Source organism: Hylaeus volcanicus, chromosome 2, assembly GCF_026283585.1.
Source record: "Hylaeus volcanicus isolate JK05 chromosome 2, UHH_iyHylVolc1.0_haploid, whole genome shotgun sequence".
Lineage (NCBI taxonomy): Eukaryota > Metazoa > Arthropoda > Insecta > Hymenoptera > Colletidae > Hylaeus > Hylaeus volcanicus.
In genome coordinates this window covers 20,396-43,038 of record NC_071977.1, presented here as the reverse complement: position 1 = coordinate 43,038, position 22,643 = coordinate 20,396, and the positions used below count along the sequence as shown (strand labels likewise).

General features: G+C 37.3%; 5 protein-coding genes across 8 annotated transcripts; 4 read left to right on the top strand and 1 right to left on the bottom strand.

Annotated features, from left to right (window-relative positions):
- Positions 1–1,247: 1,247 nt before the first annotated feature.
- On the top strand, positions 1,248–3,367 carry LOC128872576 (antileukoproteinase-like). Of its 2 annotated transcripts, none has more exons than XM_054115424.1 (4): positions 1,248–1,383; positions 2,005–2,122; positions 2,311–2,486; positions 2,600–3,367. In XM_054115424.1, the coding sequence occupies exons 1-4, from the start codon at positions 1,263–1,265 to the stop codon at positions 2,884–2,886; spliced, it is 702 nt and encodes a 233-aa protein (XP_053971399.1). In that variant the 5' UTR covers positions 1,248–1,262; the 3' UTR covers positions 2,887–3,367. The 2 variants fall into 2 exon arrangements, with proteins under 2 accessions (XP_053971399.1, XP_053971400.1); XM_054115425.1 differs by having other exon boundaries at positions 1,360–1,474.
- Positions 3,368–3,869: 502 nt separating this feature from the next.
- Positions 3,870–5,262, top strand: LOC128872582 (WAP four-disulfide core domain protein 2-like). The gene is made up of 4 exons (XM_054115432.1): positions 3,870–3,967; positions 4,102–4,170; positions 4,879–5,052; positions 5,125–5,262. The coding sequence occupies exons 1-4, from the start codon at positions 3,961–3,963 to the stop codon at positions 5,208–5,210; spliced, it is 336 nt and encodes a 111-aa protein (XP_053971407.1). The 5' UTR covers positions 3,870–3,960; the 3' UTR covers positions 5,211–5,262.
- Positions 5,263–5,520: 258 nt separating this feature from the next.
- Positions 5,521–7,265, top strand: LOC128872577 (receptor-binding cancer antigen expressed on SiSo cells-like). Its single transcript, XM_054115426.1, has 4 exons — positions 5,521–5,894; positions 6,026–6,178; positions 6,248–6,361; positions 6,429–7,265. Exons 1-4 carry the CDS (start codon positions 5,739–5,741, stop codon positions 6,618–6,620), a joined length of 615 nt encoding a protein of 204 aa, XP_053971401.1. The 5' UTR covers positions 5,521–5,738; the 3' UTR covers positions 6,621–7,265.
- Positions 7,266–8,934: 1,669 nt separating this feature from the next.
- Positions 8,935–21,968, top strand: LOC128872569 (protein dopey-1 homolog). 3 transcript variants are annotated; one of them, XM_054115402.1, is made up of 19 exons: positions 8,935–9,074; positions 9,706–9,936; positions 10,014–10,291; positions 10,357–10,522; positions 10,584–10,773; positions 10,854–11,029; positions 11,119–11,391; positions 11,466–13,023; positions 13,092–13,354; positions 13,424–16,562; positions 16,673–16,787; positions 16,978–17,149; positions 17,222–17,433; positions 17,510–17,662; positions 17,767–17,962; positions 18,468–18,479; positions 18,852–19,019; positions 19,105–19,216; positions 21,181–21,968. In XM_054115402.1, exons 2-19 carry the CDS (start codon positions 9,881–9,883, stop codon positions 21,382–21,384), a joined length of 7,443 nt encoding a protein of 2,480 aa, XP_053971377.1. In that variant the 5' UTR covers positions 8,935–9,074; positions 9,706–9,880; the 3' UTR covers positions 21,385–21,968. The 3 variants fall into 3 exon arrangements, with proteins under 3 accessions (XP_053971377.1, XP_053971375.1, XP_053971376.1); XM_054115400.1 differs by having other exon boundaries at positions 16,673–16,811; XM_054115401.1 differs by lacking the exon at positions 18,468–18,479 and having other exon boundaries at positions 16,673–16,811.
- LOC128872579 (uncharacterized) lies at positions 19,343–20,734 on the bottom strand. The gene is made up of 2 exons (XM_054115427.1): positions 20,513–20,734; positions 19,343–19,941 (listed from the first exon to the last, which is right to left on the bottom strand). The coding sequence occupies exons 1-2, from the start codon at positions 20,577–20,579 to the stop codon at positions 19,403–19,405; spliced, it is 606 nt and encodes a 201-aa protein (XP_053971402.1). The 5' UTR covers positions 20,580–20,734; the 3' UTR covers positions 19,343–19,402.
- Positions 21,969–22,643: the final 675 nt, after the last annotated feature.

Sequence of the window (22,643 nt, the reverse complement as noted above, 5' to 3'; positions counted from 1 at the left end):
ATATTGAAACATTCAAGCCAAATTCTATAAAATTCAATTCCCTTGGCTGAAGGATGAAGTCCCTTTACCATAGAAATATTTCCATCCGCTCATACGTAGTTGATACGTTTCACGCGATACTCGAGGATCTTGTTCGAGTCTCTCGAATCAAGTGCTGTTACGTTTCCTCTTGTTTTCAGCGAATGCATATTTATTCGAAGCACTATGGATTACGAGGTTCGAAACTAGTGGATAGACTTAAAAAATTTAATTGTTTTATTTATAGAATATCTACGTCGGAGCCTAACTTTTGTTCGTATTAGTTCTCTTTAGCTCCGGAATAATTATATTTAATTTCCGTCACACTACGCGCCCCCCCCCCCCCCACCCCACCCCAAGTTGTACATTAATTAATTCGGATCTCGATCCAATACCGAATACAATGCTAGCGAGCGCCAAATCAAAGTTTCATCGTTTTTAGCGAAATGCCAAAATGAAACGATTCGCTGTAAATATGCGTTTCCCTGTTTTAATCGCGGATAGTACATTCTTAGAAAAATCTCAACGGCACCGAAAGACATTAAATTGTCGTTAAAACGTCGCGTAATTTGTTGCACGCGTTACTGTCGTTACCATCAACGATACTCTGTACAGGCGTCGAATTATTACCGGCAGAAACTGTCGCACTTGATGCGTCGCAAGTACCAACAATGCATTTATCCTTTTACTATATGTATAATAATCGTAATTGTAACGCGTTATCCTATCCGTTTTACGTAATTTTTTTCTATCGGGTCCGTAGGATCCATTTTTTATATTTATGTTTACGTCAATAAAGAAGGAAAGTGAAGAGGAGCTTAAATTTCTTGCGCATCGACCACGTTTAAATTTATACTTAACTTTATCAGCTGTCAACGACACTAATGTATAATAAGCGTCGCTCGCAGCGAACGGTTGCCATGTGTTTCCCGAGGATCGTCGACGTCGGCGTCGGGTCGCGTCGCGTCGCGTCGCGTCGCGTCGTTTTCAAAGACACGCGCACCCAAAGCCATCGCGCATATCGTGAGAAACGAAGCTCCCATCATCTTCCGACAAAAACCGGTCGTCCTCGGAAATTGTGCGTTTCTAAAGAATTGTCCAACGAACGCCAGCAGATTATTATTATGCAAATTTGGGAAACCGTGAAAAGATACATTGTGAAAGCAAACGTTTTCGCAAAATCACCACGCGATAATCTTTGTAATAATTATTAACACGATAAACGAAGGAATACTAAAGAACGTATGACGCGTCACATTCGTACGCTTACAAGTATTTTGAATAATTGTGCAATCAAGTATTCATCGTCGGTATTTAACTGTCTCTCGAAACGTCCGCATCGCTGTCAGGAAAAACCAGTCGTTCGTAAGTCCTCGAAAGCTTTCAGTTCGTGACTAATAGGACGGTCGCGGTCGCGTTACGTCCCTCGCGAAGGACGCTTAGTTTCGGTAGACAGGTATTTTCGTGAAGATGTGTTGCATCCATAACGATTAGTATTTACATAATCGTCGTTCCACGTTAAAATTCTTTGAAATATTCTCCCGAATTAGATCGCGTTTCAAGTGACGATGCTTGAAAATTTCGAAATCTTTCGTGTCGAATCGTTCCACACCCGGAAATCCTCTAGACCTCCATTCGATCAGTTTCATTCCTGCGAACGCGAAGAAATGGCTTATCGTTCTTCCGCTCGATTTACATTTCCCGTTAATTATACTTACCCTGATAATTGCCATTGCGGTTCGACATCCGAAACGAGACCACCAGCGTGCACTGTTCTAAGGTCTCTGATCCGCGGCCGGACCACGTGTCCACGTGTTTCGTATGCCTGATCGGTGATCGCGCAAGTGGGGATCGATCTTATATAGAAGAGCAATTGGTCAGCCGTTAGCAAACTAAGCTATGAACGCGCGGGAGCACAAGTGACAGTATTACTAACAAACTAAACTAAACTAAACTAAATAAGAACATTGATCGTTTCGCTTTCAGTCAGTAATACCACAAGTGTTTATCGGTTTCCTTTGGATAAGAACGATCCAACGATGAAGTGTCTTCCAACAGCATTTGTATTTGCGGTGATGTTAGCCATCGGTTTCGGCCAATCCAGGTACGATTTAATTAGAAAACGCGTGTTCTTAACACGTTGATCGTGGCACGTGTCGCTCATATATGTATATGGGCGACACAAGTTACGAAAAAATAAATGTCTATAGAATTCGTGAATTTAAATGAAACAAAGTGTCAGGCTCGTATTCGTTACAAGTATTAGTCTTTAGCCAAACGCGATGCTTACAGAAACGAACCGTTCGCCGAGAAACCAGGTTCCTGCCCACCAGCTCTGCCGGTTCAGATCTGCAGTCAGTCCTGTTTCTCCGACTCGCACTGCCAAGGAATTGGCAAATGTTGTTCGACCAGTTGCGGAGGAACCGTCTGCTCGAGACCAGTGACCATGAGGCAAACAGTTTCACCTGGTGAGCTAATGCGGTTACAATTCATCTTAATTATAATACATTTTATCATCGTCTTTTTTCTTCTATGTATATTCTCATCGACGAATCCTTATCCTCGAATTATTCCCACTCAGAGAAACCAGGTTCCTGTCCAGCGGAGCCAAAAGGCAGATGGGTGTGCTCGCCGACCTGCAGCGTCGACAGCGACTGCAGAGGAACCTCCAAGTGCTGCAAGAATCGTTGCGGCGCTCTGGCTTGCCAGAAACCAGACGTCGAGCTGATCGAATCCGTCGACTTTTCGGTTGTCCCGCTACCAGAGGATCGTTACAACGTGCTTAGGAATCCTTACAACGTACCCAGGAATCCTTACGTCCCCAGAAACCCTAACGTCAGCCCTTACTACTTCTACGATAGGAAATAGATCAATTATATTATAGATCATTTACGAAAACAACTCTCAACTCGAGCTGCATTCCTGTACATTATCGGACGTCATTAAATTTCTCATTCTCTTTCGCGAGAATAAGAGAAATTTTCGCGTCTTAAACTACCTGGCGAGCAGGCTTACGTTACGTGTATTATTAAATTACCGAACCGCATTTGCATCGAACCTTGAACCTTGCACCTTGAACAGTACGCGCTACTATGTTCAGACTCGAAACGTAACAGGTTGACAAAAGGAGAAGATGAGTCGTGTCAATCTTCCGAGACGTAAGACGCGTTTTATTAATAATAATACTCATTACCTGCGCGTCTCAGAATCCCTCGAATCATGACACGCACCGATGCGAGCGAGTTACATCTGCATTCGAGAATTTACCATTTAATATTTACACGGATCAACTACGAATACAAAGTTTACATAAATATAAGAATAAAATACTCCTTTGTGACAATTACAACGAGATCGATTCCTATCCTCCAAGGGCTCGAGTGCATCAGTTGTACGTTACTAGTTTGACCTCTACTGTCTATGAACCGTTGGTCGAATACAAAACTCTTTGCCATCCCTACCCAGAAACCATACACGAACGGACAATTTTCATCAGCTACGTTGCAGTATTAAAATCTTAGGACAGCATGAGTCACGACGCCTCTAATTCGTCGATCCAGCTGCGAAATTCTCCTACCAAGTACATATGTACGTTATTCCTCGAATAACCGTTTGAATCAGAAAGCAAGTATCATGAAATAACCAGCCAAGTGTATACGAAACAGAATAATCTCCGAGAAATGATTGAATCAGCAAGTGGTGTGGTTTCATTCGTGGTTGCAACAGGAATATCCTTTCGTCGTCCGGAAAATGGAGGTGGAAATAGGAGAGAGAGAGAGAGAGAGAGAGAGAGAGAGAGAGAGAGAGAGAGAGGAGTTTATATAGCCGAGTTCTTATCTTGCCCCGATTAGACGTGATTCATTTCTCAACCAAGCAAAGTGCGAACTGGAAGGTGCGCTGCAGGTGAAGGAATTCTATGATAAAGGAGCGAACGAATCGAACATGATTAGTAGGTGTTTAATACTTTACGTATAATTTTCAAGTCTATTTAACTACATGTTTACGCTCTTGTTTCGATATCATCAAAGTACAATGAAATTCTGGAAACGTTTTGAATCTAATATGAATCGTTTTGTGTCACAGACAAGGGAACAATCTTATCGCTGATGGTGTGCCTGTTTATCGCCACAATGGCAGTCGGTCAACTATCTAGTAACTATTAATCTATCATTGAACGTGCAATTATTTCCAGAGAAATTAATTGTGTGTTAATTATAAAGCAATTAATCTTAATGTTTTTCACACTAATTCAAATTTCCCGCGCTGTCAATACCCCCATCTAGCGGTGAACAGGCCAAACTATTTTTCAGAGTTTGGTCAGCGCCTCTATCGGGAAAACGCTCAAGTTTGTCCTCGATAGTTCTATTTATGGCGACATAGGTATTTGTACAATTTCTTTTAATGTTATTTCCAATAACAAATAAGTGAACAAGCATTATAATGGTAAAATTTGAATGAAATTTGAATGATCATTTTTTAAACCTTCAACTCTTAACCGAGGACAAACTTGACTGTTTTCCCGTTAGAGGCCCTGACGAAACACCAACAAAATTAGTTTCACCCTTCCACCGCTAGATGACTATACTATCGATCTTTGGTCACATCGACATTTTTCGTTCATATTGCCCCTTTTCCTGTACCTTTTTCTTATTATTATCTTAACTTATTCATTAATTCGGAAATTTAACCCACAGGCTTTCGATATCGTCTTTTTATATACTTTTACTAGTCGAATATTAGTTTCCGTATTCATAACATCAAGTCACATGGCCATTTCCATAGCTGTTTTTCGAATATCATCGACTTCTATTGCTTACGTTTCATTTGAATTTTATTTTATTTTCTATAATATCAATGTAGAGAAAAGTGGACACTGCCCGCTGAGGAACAACGTGTCCAATTGTACACCCAGATGCGTTTCGGACTTTCAGTGTGTAGCGAATGAAAAATGCTGTCCGAATAAATGCGGAACCGAGTCATGTGTAGGATCCAGTCCTGTCAGTACCGGTAATGGTTATAAAGGATCAGACACAGGTAACGATATCGACGTGTCCAAGTCCTATACTCGAGTCTTCTTATGTAAATATACAAAGTTATACCTTTCAGGAGACGTTTATTGTGCTGGTATAAAATGTAGACCGTATCAGAAATGTCAATTCGATCGTAAGACGAAACGTGAAAAATGCACATGAACAAGTGGGCCAAGGGTTTAAATTTGTGAAATAAAAACATTGCAACAAGAAACTAATCGTTTTATTTGCCCACGTTCTAACCTATGAACATTCAAGACATTTCCTTTCGATATATTTGTTTGTATTAATTCATTCGTAAAATTGTCAACTTGCTGTTTCTTATGCATATGGTATAAGGCATAAGGCATAAAGCATAAGGTATACCGATACCGCGAAAAAGTCGAATCAAGTTGAAGTTTGATAAGCGACGATTGCAACCTGTTGAGAGTCGATAATCGACGGACCATCTTTAATCGATAATTCTCTGTAACCTTTGATGCAATAAAATTGCAATCCCAATAGTAAAGTATTATATTATTAGCGTTTATAAGTTAAGTACGAAATGAAGCAAAAGTAATATCGCTTCATGTTGAAAATCTCTCAAGAAAATGGCATTTGACTAGTCTCAACTTTACGTACTAGGAAACATACATATTTTGTTAACCACTGAGATAGAGGTTAGGGTTACAGCCACGATACACGATCACGATGGCTGTAGAGTTTTTAGTAAACCGCTTAAAAGCTCTTGTCGTACTTTTACTGGGCATATTTAAGCGTGCAATGTGCTGCCTTCGGCGTCGACGTAGATCGTCTTGCGATTCCATTCCTCTCTCTACAGTTGGTGTCGTACCAAACAATACAACAGTGAGTCTCAAATACTATATAGTACGTCTATTATATTCCCAATTTGATAGCTCATGAAAATTGTAAGATCATGTAAACCCTATTGTACCACTGACTTCGATAATAGTAATCACTGAAGATGCTTGCTCAAGGAATCAGAGCAGTGGGATCAATGGGAGGAAAATCCTGTTGTGGTTGTACCAGATAGGCCAGTTAATACGATACAAGCTAAAATCGAACAATACAGACAGCAAGCATCTAAATCATCCGAACCAACAGAGGAGCAGCTACCAAACTTTTTTGAAGTAATTATACTTGGCGATATTATTGCAAAAATCAAGTTACACGTACTCGATCTTTTATATACGTTGCAGGATATGACACCAAAGATTACTAAGCAAACAAAAATTCTGGTTAAAGATAAAGCATCAGAGAATGCATCACGGAATTTTTCAAAGTTTGCTGTAGCCAGTGATCCTATTCCATCTGTAAGTTTACACATGTTATTGTATAATACATTGATAGTACTTTACTTATAAATTTTTATTTATACAGAATGAACTCGGCGAGTGGGAAGAAAATACTGTCGGTTGGGAAGAAGAAACATCAAAAGAATTCGGAGATACCGCAAAAACATTGAGAGAACAGAAGCGAAGAGAACGAGAGCAACGGTTGTTCGACCAGCAACAAAAGAGGATCGAACGAAATTTAAGACCACAGCCATTAGGAGCAAAACTGAATTCTTGATGAGAAAGAATACACTCGCAGAGTTTTTTTTATTGAAAATAATAATTCTTTCCAACTAATGGCATCCGTGCACAAAAAAGATTTTTCTTAAGTTTGCTTGGAACGTCATTTAGAGCTAAAAAATCAAAGCGAATTACAATTTCCATTGTCGGTAATTGTTACGTGCTCCTACAAAAATTCGTTCGATTGCATTGTACATAGATAATCGTACCGATATTTCGATATGTTTATCGATCATTAATACACTGCATACAACGCATTTAATTTATAACTTTGGTTTAACCGAAAAGCATTAAGCGGCATTTTATGCTGTGAGAAGAAATGAGATTTTTACCATTAACGAACATTGTACTACATCATTATAATATAAACAAAACGGACTGACTTATTTACAAAACGTACGTAAAGTCTTTAAATGAACTTGATTGTAAGAAAGATTGAAACACTTATTTTGGCCGTTTAAACTTTTTATTTTATAGTTACGATATTTTCAATGCTTACAAACATTCCATGTAAATAATCTTGTAGTGGTATTTTAAACTTGTATTTCATCTGTGATCGAACCGGATTATTTTTTTATTTCGATGAATCGTTCGACTAGTAATTTTTACTAGATAGGTACACAATAAATCGTGTTACTAAATAGTGGGCAACTGTACAGTTCCTAAAAACCTCGGATAGAAAAATGATTAATTAGCGGATTATTGAACGCATATGATTCCTCGATACTTTGTCTGTCTATGAAATGTACATGATCGAACTGTCTTTTCCATGTTTACTACAAGATAAGTCTCTCCACTGTAGGACTGTAAAAGATAAGCACGGGCCACAACCACAAAGGATAGGACATATCGTTTCCTTATACAGTCGTTTATTTTATTTTTACGTTTATCGGTCATTCCAAAGTCCGAAACGCGTTTTTCAACCATGTCTGGTAAGTACCCACGTAACCCTGTAATTGTTGATAAAATTCAGATAAAAGAAAATTGAATTTTCAACTTCACAGGTAAACAATTCTTGGCAATTTGAAAGCAATGTTATAGCAATATGACTTTAGAAATCGTGCTATGGAGCAGGCACAGCAAACAATGAAACTATATAGATTATAGATTATCGAAAGTGATTCATATCGAACTGTACGAAAGATAGCATCGTAAATGAACGTTAGTCATTCTACAATTGTTTGTCATTTAGGGAAAATTGGCAAAGTAAATTGAGTAGATTGATAAATCGGTCTACATGATTCAAATGACGTACGTGAAGATACCAATTTTCTAACTCTAGATAAATAAACGAAAATTACTTTTTAAATTTTTAATCGATACTCGTGATAAAAGAATATGGGAATAGGGGAACATTGATTTTATTGTGTGATAATATAGATTTCTTTGGTTCAAGGACGACGATATCAAATTCTGTCTGCTTTGTCCTAAATGAATTTTTTAGTTTGCAAAATCTACGAATTTTGTCAGACCGAAGCAACGAAGCTATTCGATAGGAAAGCATGACATGAAAAAGAATTAGACGAAAACTATATCAAAGTTCGTTTAAATTTTTTAGTCTCAATAAAGTTAGATGCTTTGACGTTCCATCGATAAGACGACATTCTATGTATGTACATCGATCCGATACATTTACGATAACATCAATCAAACATGATAAATGGGTTTCACTTTTTTTAATTACGTCACACATGATATTTTACACCAGTGTTTCTCAAACTTCACCCTCGTTAAGAGCCCTTGGATAAACGTAAATTTTCGAAATCCTTTTGCATAACATAGTAGCGTTTCTTTTTCTAAGGATGATAAAATATCAGAATTTGTTTATTTTAAAATATACGTAATATACTTTCTTCCGAAAGTTAACGAATCCTAGTTTGAGAAATGCTGCTTTACGCGATATGTAGTATCGTGGCAAATTAAGAATGCAGAAATCTATGTATATAAATATACTATATGAATCAACGTTACTCGGCTGTTTCGAGATTTAGCCCATCTGATCCGCGTATTTATGTCGTGTCGTTGCTGCAAAAAAAAAAATAACTTACAATGTTATACACGAGTTGTTAAAATTTTTATCTGAAAGTATTCGAATACTATTGTAAGCCAACGTATACCAGACCGTATACGTATACGAATACGGTTAGCAATATCGGTTGAGAACTACGCTTCCGTTCGAACACGGCCAACTTCAGGCATTCGTAGGCGTGTAAATAGTACGTGCGGGAGACGATCAGACGATGGAAAAGCTCATCTGACGGAAGCGTTTCGCGAATCTGTTTGTGGTGATCCGTCTCGAGAATTATCGAATTATTCTCCCGGATTCCCTTCGAATAATCACTTCTTCTCGATGACAGCATTCGCGATTAAACAAATGTGGGGCTGCCCGATATTTCTCACCTTCACCCTTGACGACACATATGTATTAAATCCGAAATGTCAACATCAGGAGGTAAGCTGTCCCACTGTCCTTCGGACCAATGTGCGCCACCAAACCCTGCTTGGCTCATTTTTCTTGCTATTTCATTTACGCTCGCATCGAATAATATTCGTTAACCTTCTACGATAATAACGTTCGTCCTCTGAAAAAAATGTTCGACAATGACAGCTTATGATGTACTATAAGTATCTATGTACATACATATATATATTTAGTACATATGTACGATACCGTGCGGGTAACCGCGAACGTATAAACAGACAGAAAAAAAAAAAGCATTACACTGTACACGTATAAATTCCATCAAAAAATTCATTTCCCCAATCTTGTACTCGGATATTATTGTATATCTGCGAGCGGTCAGAAAATAAATATCTCGATCCGTGTCTTTTTTGGTTTGTTACTTTGAAAAATCCAAGTCCAAGAATGGCGATAGGACGATTGCTTTGAATGTTACGAATAAAATAAGACGCTAATAAACGCGGTGAAATCGTCGGTGAAGTCGATATCTGGCCAACGACGATTATTTTTATCTGTGAAATACGACATTGCGAGAAATTTTGTACATACCGAGAATACGCGGGACTCGGATTGAGTACCATTGAAATTCTGTCATGAGATGTTACCAAATTTCTCTTTGCAGATAAAGAAATGTATTCTTATCTAAATACAATGTGCAACGCGATAAGGGGATTCCTTAACGGAACTTGCTTCGTATGAATCATTTGTAATAGTGATAATCACTGGGATAATGCAAGGTGGATGGTGGTCTTGTGATAATCTATTTTTATTGTAAATTGCAACACCAGACAGCAACAATGGGGTCTATCGCTTTGGAAGAGTACGAACTCATGAAGGACTCTAAATATAGAGTGTAAGTAAAATACTTTGTCTACTTAATAAAATTTCTCAAATACAAAGTATCTAATTAAATGTGTGTATTTCGTACAGTTACGTGTCTGCAGTGGATAAAGCTCTGAAGAGTTTTGAATATACAAGCGAATGGGCAGACTTGATCTCAGCACTTGGAAAGTTAAACAAAGTGTTGCATAGCCATACCAAGTTTCCAGTTATACCTAGGAGAATTAAAATATCCAAGAGATTAGCCCAATGTATGCATCCTGCTTTGCCCTCTGGTGTTCATTTAAAAGCTCTAGAAACATATGACATTATTTTCAAATGTATGGGCACTAACAGACTGAGTCACGAGCTCTTCATATATAGCGCCGGTAAGAGAGTTGTTTCTTACAAAACAGTAAACTGTTAGATATATCGTCCGCTTGTATTCTTTTAGGTTTATTCCCACTGTTAGGTCATGCTGCTATGAATGTGAGACCATCCTTGTTGACGGTATACGAAACACATTTTGTGCCTCTTGGAGAGAGATTACGGCCTGGCTTAAGTGGATTTTTAAGCGGTGTTCTTCTTGGTCTTGAGGATGGTTCTGACCACTTTGATAGGTATTAGTAACAAACAAATATCAGCTTTGAGAGAAAGAGTTAACAAAAATTTTCATTGTAGAACAAACTCCTTACTTGAAAAGGTATGCGAAGGAGTAGGTCCAGAACATTTCTATGCATGTCTATGGGACTGTTTAGCTTCTAATTCTGGAATTCGACTCCCTGCTATATCGTTTGTGTTAGTACATTTCAATAAAAAGCTGCCAATGGAAGAACAAAAGTACATAATGGGCACAAATACCAACATTATGGTAAATAAAAATTGATGTAAAAAATAAAAGAAAATACTTCTTTTTCATTTTATTAATCGTTTGACGAAATCGTTACCTAGGTTACCGCTTTGTGTGCCGGCGTACAAGATAGTTCAGTGTTGGTACAAAGAAGCGCTTTAGACTTACTATTAGTTGGTTTCCCTGTACATAATAGTCAATTAACACACGAACAGATGGTATTGCTAGTCACGGCTGCTCTCGTCACTATACTAAGAAGGGACATGAGTTTGAATAGGTAAAATAAAAAGAGTAAAAATATATGGAAAGAATATATATGTCCTCAGATTCGATACTTGATACATTAAATTTACGTATATCACATAGGCGATTGTTTGCTTGGCTTTTGGGTACTGAAGTAAGCACATCTATTTTAAAGAGAAAGACGGTTGCTACAGTCTCAGAAACCATGGAAAATGTACCCACTTATTTTGATTTGTATTCAAAAGAAATGTTAGTCGAGGCGATAAAAGCGTTATTAAAATCTGTCTGCGACGAGAGTCCTCAAGATTTGAAACCATACAGAATATTGGTCTCTTTGTTGGAGAAGGCAGATATCGGTCCAGTAATTCTGGATGACATTTTGTTTGAAGTTTTTAGGTAAGACTCGCGATCATCGTAACTAATACGCGACATAGTTATCGAGTATAATAAAATAATTCTTCTTGTAACAGGACATTTTATAATGCTTGTGGACAGTCGAGCAAAGTATCAAAAACGAACGAAGTAGTGAAATTAGCTAACCTGTTATTTTCAACATTGGAACCATCTTACGTTTGGATACATTGCGGACACTTGTTCGAACACGCTTGTCAAGCTAGAGCAAGATCTAAACGCGAAGTAGAAGACGTTGTTGTAAGGCCTGTGGGTAGCGGAATGCCGAATTTCATGGAAATATGTATATTAACGGAATTCCTACTCGAGACGGTGTCGTTGGACGCATTTATAGACACTCCCTCTGAGCACTTACCTGGCCTTTTTTATGAAATCATCAGTAAACTTATGTATCACATCGATCTTTTGTCTCCTATGGAGATTTCGAGGAGTCTTAGATTGTGCGCCAAGATTTTATCGAAAGTTCAACCAACGGTTGTATCGACTCACGCGGAGAAAAACGAGTTAGATATAAAATTAGACGTAACAGTGAATGGTAATACTACCGTAGCTCTCAGTGACAACTCCTTGACCGCAATACCATTAGAAAAAAGTCAGTCGGATAGCAAACTAAATAAACCGGACACATCCAGCGGTTCGTTTTCTGAAAAGAGTCCAAGTCCTCGGAGAAGGGCGAACTCGGGTGGTGCCGCTAAAAGATCTGACAAAAAATCGAAGAAGAAATCCAGCAAAAGTACCTCGAAATTGAGCGAATCTATGCAAGATAACAGCAGCAACGTTTCAGTGGTGGTGAGCGAAGACACTAAAAGCTTACCGAGAAATAAAAGTATGGACGACATAAAGACTAGATACATAGAAGCGAACAATATTAGTTCTCCATCCAAGGATCAGTTGACCACGCTAAAACAATCAAGTAAACATAGCGGTATGGGTTCTACAGGATCCTTAGGTAGAGGTCCATCTCCAGCGTTCCAAGCGCAACACACGATGTTGGAAAAATGCTTAAGACAGTATGAGAATTTTTATGTTAAACTAATTAGTAATAGAGTGCTGAGCAAAGAAAGAAAGGTACAGGACATGTATGACAATTTACTGATACCACTACCGAGGGAGAGTGTCGACGAAAGAATGCGTTATTTAGAGCTTTTGTTGAACTCTAGATTATCTATGGAGGATTCTGGGTTCTTCGGCCAAGACGTGTCCGTTTCAGAAGATTCCAAGCGTTTAGATATTCTTCATTTATATATCGATTCAGTTTCGCAAACAGAATGGGAAGAAGCTGTACGAATCGCGTCAAGTTTATTCGTCGAACTATCCACCTTTCCCAAATACTTTCATTCTGGCGATGGTTTGTTGGTAGAGGAAGAGCCAAAAGAAAACATCGTTTTGCCGGATTGGTTGAAAGTGTTGGTTGTCTGTAGCTGTTGGTTAGGAAAGCAACCTGCTTTACAATTGACTAGTATCGCTACGTTACTGGATTTAATAGCTTTATTGAAAGCTCACAACGACACCGAAACTCACCCGAAAAGCGGGGAAGGAATAACAGCTGTAATTATGGTGCCTTTATTGAAGCAATGGCATATAACCTATTTAATGCAATATACCAATGTGTTTCAGGTATTTCATTTATTCTTAATTTATTCTTCTTTAAAATAAAGTAAGGACTTAAAATGTAATTTCCAAAGGTACTGGCACATTCTTTGTGGCACCATCTCGGTGAATTGCCCGCTCACAAATACAGAATGCGATGCGTCGAACTACTACACGAGTTGCATCACGCTTTATACAACTCTTGCGATGCTGTCGAGGATGTAGTAGGGGCAGCGCTCACTACGGAAAACATAGAAAAGAGGATAGAATCCTTTAACAGATTTGCCACTTTGTGGCATCTTGGTCGAGAAATTGAAACAAACCCCAGGCTACGAGGTTGCATGAAATCGTTTGACCAGTAAGTCATTCAACTTTTCGATATATTACCGTACATAATATAGATTTTATGAATTTATTAATTTTATAGGTCGTTGTTAAAAATACTAGATAATCTACAGCTCCCTGATAATTCTCCTTTGAAGCTCCATGCCCAATCGTGGCTTCTACATTCTTTAATGCGAGGTGACATTTCACGAATAGTGGATCCGTTACTAATAATACTTCTAGATCCATCTACTTGCCGCATGAGCGTGCTCCATGTCAGTATACAACATAGTAATACCGTTCTGACAAAGAACGATCCCGTGGAGGAGAAATCCGAGGTACAGGATGATACCGAAGGTGCCGCGAAAATTTACGCGATTAGCTCCGTAGACGGAAACGTGATATACCATGTCAGCGATAGCGTAGACGAAGATAAAAAATGGAGGAAAGGTAAGAAAAAGAAAAAAGCTATAAATCCTGTTAAAGTGAAGAGAATATTTGCCGTGACTACATTAGCCGCCGGTGAAAATTGCAATCAGTACGTGACCGAAAGGAATCAGTTTATGAAGGAACTCGAGGTACCGCCAAGCATATCCGGTAATCGAAAGATTTCCGTATTCGTTAATCCTTTGTCGTTAAATTGCAACGAGAATTCGAATGACTCGTTGACGGAAGACGAGTTGTTGCCTAGCACAAAGAAGACAAACATAACGACAGAATTATTGAAAAATGCCACCAGGTTCAAGAAGATAGATTTCGATAAAGGTTCGACTGCTAGCTTGGACGAGAGTCTCTTCGAGTCGACGAATTCCAGCTTAAAAACGAAAGACAAGAACGGATTAAAGAAATTGAACGGCGAAGTTGGCTCTTCGTTGGACTCCATTACCAACAGCTTCGATTCTAGCAGTCCTGAAGTCACTAATAAACAAACGAAACCTAAGAAAGATCCGGTTATAATGCCAGGCAGTTCTAGAGAAATAGCAGGGACTATTATTAAGGGTAAATACCATAGTACAAACGAATTCACAACAAATTACGATGTCCACGACGTCGGAAGTTTCGAGGCGAGCGTCGAAGTACCTAGTTGGACAATGAACGATGAAGAATCCGAATTGGAAGCCAGCACAACCGCGGAAGAATATTTTGGTAACTCGAGTAGTCAGACTATAGTCGAGGAAATTTTGAACGAAGTGCTCGATCAAGTGATGCAATTATGCGACGACCCTGAAACACCTAAAAACACTAACGAGTCTACGTATCAGAATGCAAAGACGGGTCGTAACTATGGAGTCGGCGTTCATAACCTTCATTCGCATATGCTACTTTACTGTGGAGTCTACGACTCTACCAGAACATTGTACGCATTGCGTACTCTACGCAACGAACTTTTAACAAACACGAGAATGTTCTTGTGCTGTGCTGCAACGACTGGTGTAACTAATACGACCAAAAATACAACATTGTTAAACTTGTTAGCGAGACATCGGAAAAGTGTGTTTGGAAGAAACTTTCACGGGGATATAGCAAATACGGAATTCATAGCTGCTTACAGAAGCAGCATGTATTTAGAAGTTTTAATTAGTGTGTGCCTTTATTTTGCAAGAAGCTACTATCCCAATTTGGGACAGATGAGACTCACGCATGAAGAAATTTCAGGGAATCGACAGGTACAACTTGCGAGCGCAGAATTATTAACGCTAATATTTTCCGAGTTAATTCCTATTGTTCGTGACTCGGGAAAGGGTTTCAGTTGTTACATTGTCGATCTACTTACAAAATGCAAAGTACAAAAGGTCGCGTTACACTGTCTCGTATCTAGCGTCATGAACATGAAAAATGCGCATAAAGAAAACGAAGAAGTGTTTACGTTTACCGAAGAAATAATTTTGTTTAATGATCCGGTCACAGATAGCGATGTAAATAAATGCAAATACAGGGCGAGCGATCACACCGAGGCTTTTCAAATACAATTATTGAGACTATTGCTAGCTTTAATCATGTTGGAACATCAATGCAGTAACCAGAAAGGCGAAGAGATATGCCCACCAACTGCCCCAGCACCAAGTACACCAACAAAAACTGTTCCTAACATCATGGGAAATAGCTTAAAATATATACCCGGTGCACCAATTCCACAACAACCGATGTTCCTCGCTAGTATACTTAGCGCTTTACAACTAGATCATATGAGACACTTGCATCAGTTTTGGACGACCCTCGTGACATCGAGTCTTCCATTTATGGGGTCTTCGTTAACTGGAATAGTGACATCGGTCATTCACCAATTGTGTTGCAACATCGAGCATTTAGCATCATATTACATCAATGAAGATACGATGACAAAGTTGGAGGACATAAGTACCGTCGAGTGTTGCCTTCCCGCGGATTATACAGTCACGCATCTAGAAGCTTTAACATTTTTACTTCATTACTGTTTATTGGATACGACGCAGCAAATAGGCTTTTCATTTAACCAGCCTTTGAGCGGCACGATTCAAACTGGAATTCCCGGGGCGAATCCAGGACAGATATTCAATAATCTGATTCACGTATTTATGCCGAGCCCACTTTCTCCGGATCTAACCGCACCGAAGGATATAAATGGCGCTAACGAGCTGCTGCAACATGCTAGAAGAACCGCTTTGAGTCATCTGCCACGAATAATTGCATCTCTTTCTACCCTTTGGCAAGCAGTTCTGGTAACGAAAGACAATGAACAGGCGAGTTGTGTAGTGGGTAGCCCAAGAATAGTAAAGCATCAACTTTTAGAACTCTTATCTCCTATATCTTTTCATCATGGAGTAAACTTTTTGGCTGCCATTGCTGTTGCTTGGCACGAAAGGCGACACCCTTCTAGCAATTCGAAAAAAGTCCTACCGGAAGCTTGTCCAAATCAGCAAGTTATGGTTCACTTGGTAAGCGCGATTCGCGTGATGCCTATCGATACTTTGGTCCAAACTGTGCATCAAGTAGTAAAGACACCGCCTCCTATCCATGGGGTGAAACAAGATTTTTCGTTGGAAGTTTCCGTGTTAGAATTACTTTATGTATACATGCAAAGTAACACGTCTCAGTCTCTTATCGAATCTTGGACATCTTTGCTGGGTTTGCTTAAGGACGGCCTATCGTTAACAGCGCCTGCTCAATTTCTTTTATTAGCAATCTTGAACGAATATGTGCAGAAATGTCCTCCTATGCAGGAGAAGAAAGATATACGGGATTTACAGGATGTGTCGGCGAAGGTACTTTCTTCATTCTTTTATTCTAAGGAAAATCAATGATGATTTACACACACACACACACACACACACATATATATATATATATATAATTATGTTTTAAAATATTTTAGTTGGTCGAATCATGCTCGCAAATAGCCGGAGCATGTTTAGAACAAACAACGTGGTTACGAAGAAACTTGGCAGTAAGAGAAGACGCCTTCGAGGTCGCTGAAGGATCTTCGGAAGGTAAAGAAGGCAAAACCGGTGCTGGTGCGTAATATGCTTTCTTTCTAAAACTATTCTTTTTGTAAGTTAGCTCAGTAATTGAAACTTTTGTTATTTATTATTTTATTTTTCTGTATCAGCGCGACATTGCTTTAGCATATGAAACTTGGATAGATGTACGTGGTAATTGTCAGTTTTTTTTTGTATGCAGTGACGCCTGGTGCTCCTCCTAACGCAGCATTCAGCGTTCAAGCACAAGCTGTGTTGGCAGAAATATTAGCACCGTTATTGGATGTTAGTTATGGTTCTCAAGAGAAGGAACGCGTAGTAACGTTGTTAACCAATCTTATGTATAATGTTACGCCGTATCTGAAAAATCACTCGTAAGATTTATTCGTGTTTAACACAATGAATTTCTTTACAGTGACACGTTTTATTAATTTCGTAACTTTCAGGACAAAAAATATTGCCTCCTTCACGGCTTGTTCTCAGTTACTGAGTTCCTTATCTGGCTACCAATACACGAGAAAAGCATGGCGCAAAGATGTATTGGATCTTTTACTAGATTCTGCCTTCTTTCAAATGACACCAGCTTGTTTACCGTATTGGAGGACTATCATAGATAATTTAATGACACATGACAATACAACCTTCCGGGATCTAATGAGTAGGTGTCACGCGCGATCATTTAAACGCGGCTTATCTTGCGAATGAGTTTTGTTAGCGAATCTATTCTGTTGCAGATCGCGTTTCCATGGCTCAAAGTAGCAGTATCAGTATATTCTCCTCAAAGGAGCAGGAGTACGAACAGAAGGCTCAACTTTTGAAAAGGCTAGCATACGTAATACTTTGCAGTGAGATGGATCAATATCACAAGTACATGCCTGAAATTCAAGGTAAGCCGTTAACGAGATTAAAAGTACGTAAGGTAAACCCTAGTAAACATCCTTTTAACGATTACATAAAATGGAATTGAATATTTCGTTCTTTTTTAAACTAGAACGATTAGCAGACAGCCTACGACTGCCACAAGTGATACCGTCTATTCAGGCACAAGTCTTTCTTTGTTTTCGAGTGTTACTTTTAAGAATGTCACCGCAACATGCTACTTCCTTGTGGCCAGTAATTGTTAGCGAGCTTGTTCAAGTCTTCCTATATATTGAACAAGAATTGAATGCAGACAGTGAGGAATTCAGGTACACACACATATATTATTTACAGTAATTGAAGTTATTCTGCTTTCGGGATTTTGGTGCTTTCGATGCATGATATACCAGTGGTATCGATTGAAACATTATTAAAGGAAAAACTTAATATAGCCAAGACGGACATTGTACAATAGAGTTGTTTAACGGACGGTTCTGTTAGAGAAAATATGATAATTTTTATTTGAGAAGTATTATTTTTTACTAATAGTCACATACTATTATTATTATATCAAAAATTTAATTGTAATTGAAATTTTTTTTTTAAATTGTTTTAATAGCAACATTTATTGTCTACCTTTCATGTATCCTTTGCCAGCTCTTTTAACCCCTTTTGTTACCATATAATGTGCTATGCTATAATAAAACTGTTTGCATTTATTCCTTACTAACATTAACAATACCTAATGTCTTATTGTTTTTGGCTCTGTTTCGGTATCCGCAATTTGGTGGAATTTATGATGCCTCCATAAATTGATTGGTGTTGGGACATCAGTCGTCATGGCAGGTAATTGAATGCTTCTTGCATATTAACGATCGTCCGAAGAAATTGCATATCGAAATAATGTATCTAAGAATTACAATTGTTTCCGTATCATAAAATGATATGTACGTCGTTTTAGGCAACCATGGCATTTGTTACCTAAGGCATGGCCTTAGATACCTTGTTCGTAAACATAGACATGCGATACAATAAATTTTCACAATAAAAAAAATTGAAAGATAATGTCACATCTTTTCAAGAAATATGCGGTAGTGTCGAATGATAGTAGTTACAGTTAAGGGGTTTATGTTTGTTTTGTCTTTTCGCTTTTAATAGCAATAATTTATTGATAAAATTGTCATCTTTGAGTGAACTGTATTATCTATTTTTATGCAGTTCACACATAAAACTGCTCTCAGCTTTGGATTCTTCTTGGGCTGTAAATGCCAGTAACGGACTCCAAGCACACGGCCATCCGCATTGGTTGCAATTACAACTAGCTGCTGCAAAATTGTTGGATCTAGCGTTACTTTTACCCGCGCATAGGCTTCCACAGTTTCAAATGTAAGTAAAAGGGCAGGTCCATACGGTCCACGCAATAAACAAATCTTTCTAGCGTAAGTCCTAACAAAATTAAATGTTTATGCAGGTATAGATGGGCATTTGTCGGAGATTCGGCAGCGGGATGTATGGATAACAATAACCTGTCTTCTGATTTTGTACCGCACATTACGAGAATAGCAAAATTGATGGATAGCAAGGTATGTTTTAAAACAAAAAAAAAAAAAAAAAAGGAAAGAAAGACACTTTACATTCGGTTTTACGTATACTTTTGTTACTTTATTAAGATTAATGCGAGTTTAATACTTTGTTGTATCGTATAAAGCGCTAACGATACTGACAGTACAACTAAATCAGCATCTCCTAGTTTGGTTAACTTAAAATATTTATACGTTGATATAATCCTCCCCTCGTGGACATTCTTCCGGTAACATACATCGTTTCGTTTTCTCGTCAAAGACATATTCTTCTTTACATTCGCATCCACTCCTACATGGTGTATAACAATCTACTACATCTGGTTCGGAACATGTGAACCGACAGACGCAATGGGTCCAAATGGATCTATCGTCGCACTCTTGAGGATTTTTTGCAAATACATGATCAAGTTCTTCGTAATCATATCCAGGAATTCTATGCTTTGTATATCTATACACTCTTTTCGGTTTATACCAGTCCAATTGCGCGTCATGTGTTATTCCCTTTTTGTGAGAATCGTCGATAATTTTAAAGGGAATATCGAGATCGCGTATATCAGGACAAACGTCGCACCTACGTCCTCGCGCCACTGTGTCCTCGAAGTCATTCAAAATATAATAGTCATCCTGAACAATATTCAAGTGATCATTCTCGAAATTTTCAACATAACCAATTGGCATTTCTTCGTAAAATTCTAAGTCTTTATAATCAGAATCATCCGTGTATTCTAAAAAATGCGATCCATCGAATTACCTTATTTGCAAACATTAGGAAAAATATAATAAGACGAGTAACTTATTCTGCAGGTTTGAATATTATGCGAGTAATATAAATAAAACTTGATGGTTTAATATACCTAATGATTTATCACATTTAATTTCTGCTAATTACTACCAATCAGCTTAAATTAAGGCCATTACAAGCAGCGAAGTTACGACTGTTCACATCGTTCATATTTTTATCATCATCTTTATTTGCATCACGAAAGAAATAGTTAATGAGAGCAATTGTTATGTATTTGGCAAAATATATTTACTCTTTTGTAAATTCTAAATAAAATAATAAATGAAAAAACTAGTTTAAAATTACATTGGAGAACCTTTGCAAATATGAATAAATAGCATGGTCAGAAATTGTTCAAACATTCTAAAAACATTACTATACAAATTTAATGTAAGTGAACATTTATCACAGATCATTAAAATATGTACTTTCTCATTTAACTAGTACAGAACATGTACTTATTAATTTGACTTGAATGTTTAAGAAACATTTTTTTTATTATATGTAACACTTACGAGCATTTATTACCACTACAAGATGAAAGACGAAATAAACAACTGTTCTTAGTCCAGTCACTGCCATGGCCACTTTCAAACTGACTGACAGTGAACTGTACACGACCTTTCACTATTATTACATACACAAATGTACACAATTAACACTGTGCTTTGCTTGCACGTCTCTCTCAATTAGAAACAATTAAGTGTCTTTTAAATTGCATTAAAGTTAGAATTATATCACATACATTGGTTTTTTATTTATAATATTTCATACTTTTAATTTCTATAAGAATTAAAAAGAGACTCGTTTCATTTTTTATCGTTAATATTTCTCTTTTTATTGTTCCTTTGATTAAACAGAATACGTGTACTGCTATGAACTGCTTTCACTGATGAAATACTTATTTTGGCAACGTGTAAAGCATATATATCTATGATTTATTTTTGAAACTAAGCCAATAACCCTGTACTCCAACACGAATCGGTGCTTGAATTATATTTAACATTACGTACAATATACAATTTTGGATATATCATTTATAAAACAATTTTCTTAAACGAAATTTATAACACTTAATGACTTTGAAGAAGAACTGTTTTTACATATGATGCACGATCATATTGTAAACTCGAAAGAAGGGACATGTATTCGTTCACATTTTAAATGTATATTTTGTTTGCAGTACAAACAAGATCAGAATTCTACAAAAGCAACACCTGGTGAACTTCTTTTAACTTCGAACAACATTCGTTCGTTGCAAGATCTACATTATTTTTTTACGACGCTTAGCCGCAGGTCGAGCGATTCACAAGCGCCGTTAAATATCACACAGTTAGAAACAGTGATCGAACAAGACTTTCTTGAGAAGATGCCAGCCGCAAGGTAGTAGGAATATACTTTCAACAATGTAGACAAGCGACATTTGAACGACAAAGGTGGAAGAAGCATCTAAACACCTTTTATTCTTTGATATCTTTTTAAATGCACGAATGCGAACCGTTAATGAGACGTACGAAAAATTAAAACATAAAAAAAAAAAAAAAAGAAATGAACGGAATTCCGTTGAAAAGAACAATGTTCGATTCTTGTTCGATTCTATGCGGTTTCATCATAAACTTGTTCATCGCAAATTAAGTAACATAAAGGTATCTGTAACATATAGTAATATTTTATGTTAAGTAATATGTTATGTAATATGTTTGATTTATTAGCTAAGCTTCTAACTTGTCTCCTCATTCGGTTGTGAATAGTTATCAAAATATACGAGACGCCAGGTTTACCTGGCCGAATTATATATCTGTAGAAAATATGTACAGTGTAACATATTTTATCGAAACTGTTATTTTTCAACTGTTTTTGAAGTTATCCGTTTCGTGTTTATTATACGCATCCCTCTTTCCTGGTACCGTGTAGTTTTAGAGGGATAGCGATGCAGTATATATGTATATAATATAAGAAAGCGAAATCTTTTTTATTTCCTTTGAATTTACATGTCAATTCATAAAGAGTGCAACACAGTGTGTCCAATGAGGAACATTATTGAATCGATGATACGTATACTTGCGTACTATAATGCGTATATATCAATAAATTTTTCATTTTTTCGTTAGATTTTTGTAATTTAAACATTAAATAGACACCTGTACCTAAACAAAGTGATTTTTAAAGTGCAAAGTTTGGGAGATATTAACTACTATACTTGGGAACGTTAATTATATCCAGAAATTTAACGTTGTATATGAACAAACAGAGGAAGAAAATGCATTTGCATGTATCGCACGTGTGAATATTATATTCTTTTTTATTGGGAATTTTTTATTAGCATATTTTTTCATTTGTTAAGAAATTGTATTTTTACAGTATTTTAAATATTTAAGTCGTTGTTATTACACACACAAACACACACACACGCGCGCGCGCGCGTAATCGATATTAATCTATATACATTTATTGACATCAAATGAGAATTTTTATTGATAGTATAATGTTCACACGTGCGATTCATTAACTCGTATGTAATTAAGAGAAAATCAACAAAAAGAAACTTGTTGTAAAATTATTTTTCTATGTGTGATCACTACAGATTCTGAAAGAGCATGCAAGTTTATAAACAATTTATAAAACATGAACTTATTTATAAAATAC